Source organism: Dictyostelium discoideum (genome assembly GCF_000004695.1).
Source record: "Dictyostelium discoideum AX4 chromosome 4 chromosome, whole genome shotgun sequence".
NCBI classification, from domain to species: domain Eukaryota; phylum Evosea; class Eumycetozoa; order Dictyosteliales; family Dictyosteliaceae; genus Dictyostelium; species Dictyostelium discoideum.
In genome coordinates this window covers 666,565-671,564 of record NC_007090.3, presented here as the reverse complement: position 1 = coordinate 671,564, position 5,000 = coordinate 666,565, and the positions used below count along the sequence as shown (strand labels likewise).

Genomic DNA, 5,000 nt, shown 5'->3' with positions numbered 1-5,000 from the left:
CAGCAACTGCTAATAAACCTGGAATTACAACAAGTGCTGCAGCATCTAAGAGTGCTGCATTATTATTTGATTGTGAGCTTCCTACTGAAACTGAAGAAATTTGATTCTTTTGGATTGAGTTAACACTTGAGATTGATTGTAATGATTCTATAAAATAATAAATTTTAAAAATATATGTTAATTTTATTTATAGTTTTTTAAATAAAATATATATTTAAAAACTTACTGAATAACATTTTATAATTTAATTATTAGTAGAAGAGCTAATTTAATTCTGTTTGAAAAAAAAAAAAATATTTCTTTTTATAGTTTTTTTTTTTCCTAAACAATTTTTTATTTTGTTATTTTTTTATTTTTGATAAAATCAGAATATATTTATCTATAGATAGATAGATAAATAGATAGATAAATTTTGTGTGTGTGTATGTGTGTGATAGAAATATTTATTATAAAATAAAAGAAATCTTTAAGATTAAAATAAAATAAAAACCCACAGAAATCCAAAAGTTCGTTTATTTTTTTATTTTTTTATTTTTTTATAATTTTTAAATTAATTCATCAGCATAAAGTATTAAGAAATATGAAAAAAATAAAAAAATAAAATAAAAACTGAAATGATAAAACAATCAATTTCCTTTTAAAATACATATAATAAAATTAAAAAATATTAAAAAATAAAAAATCTTTTTTGACCAAACAATTAAAAAAAAAAAAAAAAAATGAAAAATAATAGACTATCAATAAAATATTAAAAAAAAATTTTAAATTGTTAAAATAAAAATGAATTAATATTAACTCATTATTTATTTAATTTTTTCATATAGTTCGAAGATAATATGAAATTGAGAATTTGATTAACCTTGAATAATTTAAATATGAGCTACAGCTGTTGCAGCTAATAAACCTGGAACTACAACAACTGCTGCAGCATCTAAGAGTGCTGTATTATTATTTGATTGAGAACTTCCTACTGATACTGAAGAAATTTGATTCTTTTGGATTGAGCTAACACTTGAGATTGATTGTAATGATTCTAAAAAATAGTATTTTACTAAATGTCAGTTCTTATGTATAATTATATTTTTATAAAATATACATTAATATTATAACATACTGAATAACATTTTATAATTTAAATTATTAGTAGAAGAGCTAATTTTATTCTGGTTTTTAAAAAAAAAAAACAATCCTTTTTATAGTTCTTTTTTTTTTTTTTTTTTTTTTTTTATTAAAAAAAAAAAAAAAAATAAAACAAAATACATAAATAAATTATGTGGGGTGTGTTTGTGATAACATTTAATTCAAAATAAAATAAAACAAATCTTTTGAATTAAAATATATTAAAATCCCACCAAAATCCAAAAGACTGTTTTTTTAATTTTTTTTTTTTCTTGTAATATGATTTTTTAGAAAAAAAAAACAAATTAATGACGACAGAAAAGATAAAATCTAATTCTAATTAAACAAATAAAAAAAAATAAAAAAAATAAAAAAAAATAAAAAAAATAAAATAAAAAATAAAAAAAAAAATAAAAATAAAGTAAAAAATTAAGTCTACAATTTAAAAAATATTGAAAAAGGTACCACCCCAAAAAAAAAGAATTATTAAAAATATTGAATTAAAAAATGAATAAATATTTATTGAATTATTTATTATTAAATTTCCATATAGTTCGAAGGTAATATGAAATATTGAGAATTTGATTAACTTTTAATAATTTAAATATGAGCTACAGCTGCAACTGCTAATAAACCTGGAATTACGACAAGTGCTGCGGCATCTAAGAGTGCTGCATTATTATTTGATTGTGAGCTTCCTACTGATACTGAAGAAATTTGATTCTTTTGGATTGAGTTAACACTTGTGATTGATTGTAATGATTCTATATTAATTATTTTTAAAAATATTAGTTCAATTTATTTATTATAGTTTAATTTTTAAAATACTATATTTAAAAAAACATACTGAATAACATTTTATAATTTAATTTATTAGTAGAAGAGCTAATTTAATTCTGTCTTAAAAAAAAAAAAAGTTAATGCTTTTATAGTTTTTTTTTTTTTTTTTTTTTCATTTTTTTTTTTTTTTTTTTTTTTTTTTTTTTTTTTTTTTGATGAATTGAGATTAATTATTTGTGTTTGTGTGTGTGTGTTTGATAACATGTATTTTATATCTGTTAATAAATTAAAAACCCACAGAAACCCAAAAGACAGTTTTTTTAATTTTTTTTATGAAAAAAGGAAAATGATTTTATTAAAAAAAAAACTAAAATGGTAAAATAATTAAATTCTATTTTAAAATAAAAAAAAAAAAATAACAATAAATAAAAATAAAATATAAATAATAATACTGTAGGCAAAAACAATAATTTTTGACAACATCAAAAGAGATATTTCTTGTAACCAAATAAAAAAAAAAAAAAAAAAAAAAAAAAATTTCAAAATACATAATGATCAAAAAAATAAATTTTAAATAATATAATATTAAAAGCATAAAAAAATTATTTTGAATTATAAATTAAAAAAAATGGATTTTATTTAATTATTTATAAAATTTTCATAGTTCGAAGTTAATATGAATTATTGAGAATTGATAATTTAAATATGAGCTACAGCTGCAACTGTTAATAAACCTGGAATTACAACAAGTGCTGCGGCATCTAAGAGAGCAGAGTTGTTATTTGATTGAGAGATTCCTACTGAGACTGAACAAATTTGATTTTTTTGGATTGAATTAACACTTGTGATTGATTGTAATGATTCTATAAAATATTTTTTTGACTGTTAGTTTATTTTATTTATTATAGTTTTATTTTAAATAATATTATATTTTTTAAAAACATACTGAATAACATTTTATAATTTTAATTTATTAGTAGAAGGGCCAATTAATTCTGTTTTAAAAAAAAAAAAAAAAATAAACCTTTTATAGTTTTTTTTTTTTTTTTTTTTTTTTTTTTTTTTTTTTTTTTTTTTTTTTTTGGTGAATAGAGATTAATGGTTTGTCTGAAAATATGTATTTTAAAATAAATCTGATAAATTAAAATAAATTAAAATAAATTAAAACCCCCCAGAAATCCAAAAGACTGTTTTTTTAAATTTTTCACTTGTTTATTAAAGGGGGACAAAATATTGTGATTTTAAAAAAAAAAAAAAAAAAAAAAAAATGCTAAAATGGTAAAATAAATTTCTTTTTTTAAATAAAATAATTAAATAATGAAAAAAATTAAATAAAATAAAAAAACCATTGTCAATAAACAATCATTTTTGAAATCATCATCAGATTTTTCTTGTGACCAAAAAATTAAAAAAAAAAAATTAAAAAAAAAAAAAAAAAATTGTAAAATGATTAACAAATAAATAAATTATTAAAAAAAATTTTAAAAATTGTTGATTAAAAAAATGGATTTTATTTAATTATTTATTATATTTTCATATAGTTCGAAGTTAATATGAAATTGAGAATAATTTAAATATGAGCTACAGCAGCAGCAGTTAATAAACCTGGAATTACAACAAGTGCTGCAGCATCTAAGAGTGCTGCATTATTATTTGCTTGTGAGCTTCCTACTGAAATTGAAGAAATTTGATTCTTTTGGATTGAGTTAACACTTGTGATTGATTGTAATGATTCTATAATAATTATTTTAAATATATATGTTAATTTAATTTGTATTTTTTAATTTTACATAATTATAAATTTTTTCTATACATACTGAATAACATTTTATAATTTATTAGTAGAAGAGCTATTAATTCTGGTTTGATAAAAAAAAAATTAAGCCTTTTATAGTTTTTTTTTTTTTTTTTTTTTTTTTTTTTATTTTATTTTATTTTATTTTAATATATTACAAATAAAAATCAGATTATATATAGATAAATGATTTATATGTGTGATTGTGTGTGATAACAATTATTTTTTAAAAAAACAAAAAAACAAATCTGTAAAATTAAAATAAATTAAAAACCCACAGAAATCCAAAAGTTTGTTTTTTTTTTTTTTTTCTTTGGGGGGGACTAAGGGAATATAATATTAAACAAAAAAAAAATGCAAAAAATAACTGAAATGATTAAAATTCAAAGAATTCTTTTTTAAAACAAATTATTTATAATAAATAAAATAAATTAAAAAAAGTTAAAAAATCATTTAGACAATCCAGACTTTTGTTTAATTAAAAAAAAAAAAAAAAAAAAAAAAAAACTAAAATAACCAAATGATACGAAAACAATATAATATAATATAATAAGATTTAAATTAAATGAATTATTAAATTTTTATTTAATTTTTTCATATAGTTCGAAGTTAATATGAAATATTGAGAATTTGATTAACCTTGAATAATTTAAATATGAGCTACAGCAGCAACTGCTAATAAACCTGGAATTACAACAAGTGCTGCTGCATCTAAGAGTGCTGCATTGTTATTAGATTGAGAGCTTCCCACTGAAACTGAAGAAATTTGATTCTTTTGGATTGAGTTAACACTTGTGATTGATTGTAATGATTCTAAAATAATTTTTTTAAATGTTAGTTAAATTAATGATTAAATATTAAAATGAAATGATTATTTTTTTAATATTTATTTTTACATACTGAATAACATTTTATAATTTAATTTATTAGTGGAAAAGCTAATTGAATTCTGGATTTCAAAAAAAAAAAAAATATTTCCTTTTTATAATCCTTTTTTTTTTTTTTTTTTTTTTTTTTTTTCTTATTTTATTTTATTTTAAAAAAAAGAATCTGAATATATAAATGATGAAGTGAAATAATTTGAAAAAATAAATCTGTTAAATTAAAAACCCCCTCCATTCAAAAAGTTTTTTTTTTTTTTTTTTTTTTTTTTTTTTTTTTTTTTTTTTTTTTATATATCTTGGATGGTGGTAAATGTAATTATAATATTTAAAAAAAAAAAATAATGAAAAATGGGAAATTAAATTTTTTTTAAAAAAGAAAGAATAAAAATGGAAAATTAATTGACAAACCTTTAAATTTCCCC

At 17.6% G+C, this 5,000-nt stretch overlaps 6 protein-coding genes across 6 annotated transcripts in view; all 6 read right to left on the bottom strand.

Moving 5' to 3' along the window:
• The window catches only part of DDB_G0283515 (hypothetical protein), a gene marked incomplete at both ends in the record, with an annotated part of 253 nt that extends 17 nt beyond the window's left edge, over positions 1-236 (bottom strand). The window contains 2 exons of the mRNA XM_633969.1: positions 1-147; positions 227-236. The exon at positions 1-147 is cut by the window's left edge and continues 17 nt beyond it. Coding sequence (XP_639061.1) covers positions 1-147; positions 227-236 — 157 coding nt within the window. The remainder of the gene's footprint in view (positions 148-226) is intronic.
• A 633-nt stretch (positions 237-869) lies between these two features.
• On the bottom strand, positions 870-1,124 carry DDB_G0283513 (hypothetical protein; the record flags this gene model as incomplete). The annotated part of the gene is made up of 2 exons (XM_633968.1): positions 870-1,033; positions 1,115-1,124. The coding sequence occupies 2 exons, from the start codon at positions 1,122-1,124 to the stop codon at positions 870-872; spliced, it is 174 nt and encodes a 57-aa protein (XP_639060.1).
• A 595-nt stretch (positions 1,125-1,719) lies between these two features.
• Positions 1,720-1,976, bottom strand: DDB_G0283511 (hypothetical protein; the record flags this gene model as incomplete). Its single annotated transcript, XM_633967.1, has 2 exons — positions 1,720-1,883; positions 1,967-1,976. 2 exons carry the CDS (start codon positions 1,974-1,976, stop codon positions 1,720-1,722), a joined length of 174 nt encoding a protein of 57 aa, XP_639059.1.
• Positions 1,977-2,598: 622 nt separating this feature from the next.
• DDB_G0283509 (hypothetical protein) lies at positions 2,599-2,855 on the bottom strand (the record flags this gene model as incomplete). Its single annotated transcript, XM_633966.1, has 2 exons — positions 2,599-2,762; positions 2,846-2,855. The coding sequence occupies 2 exons, from the start codon at positions 2,853-2,855 to the stop codon at positions 2,599-2,601; spliced, it is 174 nt and encodes a 57-aa protein (XP_639058.1).
• Positions 2,856-3,469: 614 nt separating this feature from the next.
• Positions 3,470-3,726, bottom strand: DDB_G0283507 (hypothetical protein; the record flags this gene model as incomplete). Its single annotated transcript, XM_633965.1, has 2 exons — positions 3,470-3,633; positions 3,717-3,726. The coding sequence occupies 2 exons, from the start codon at positions 3,724-3,726 to the stop codon at positions 3,470-3,472; spliced, it is 174 nt and encodes a 57-aa protein (XP_639057.1).
• Positions 3,727-4,343: 617 nt separating this feature from the next.
• DDB_G0283505 (hypothetical protein) lies at positions 4,344-4,604 on the bottom strand (the record flags this gene model as incomplete). The annotated part of the gene is made up of 2 exons (XM_633964.1): positions 4,344-4,507; positions 4,595-4,604. The coding sequence occupies 2 exons, from the start codon at positions 4,602-4,604 to the stop codon at positions 4,344-4,346; spliced, it is 174 nt and encodes a 57-aa protein (XP_639056.1).
• Positions 4,605-5,000: the final 396 nt, after the last annotated feature.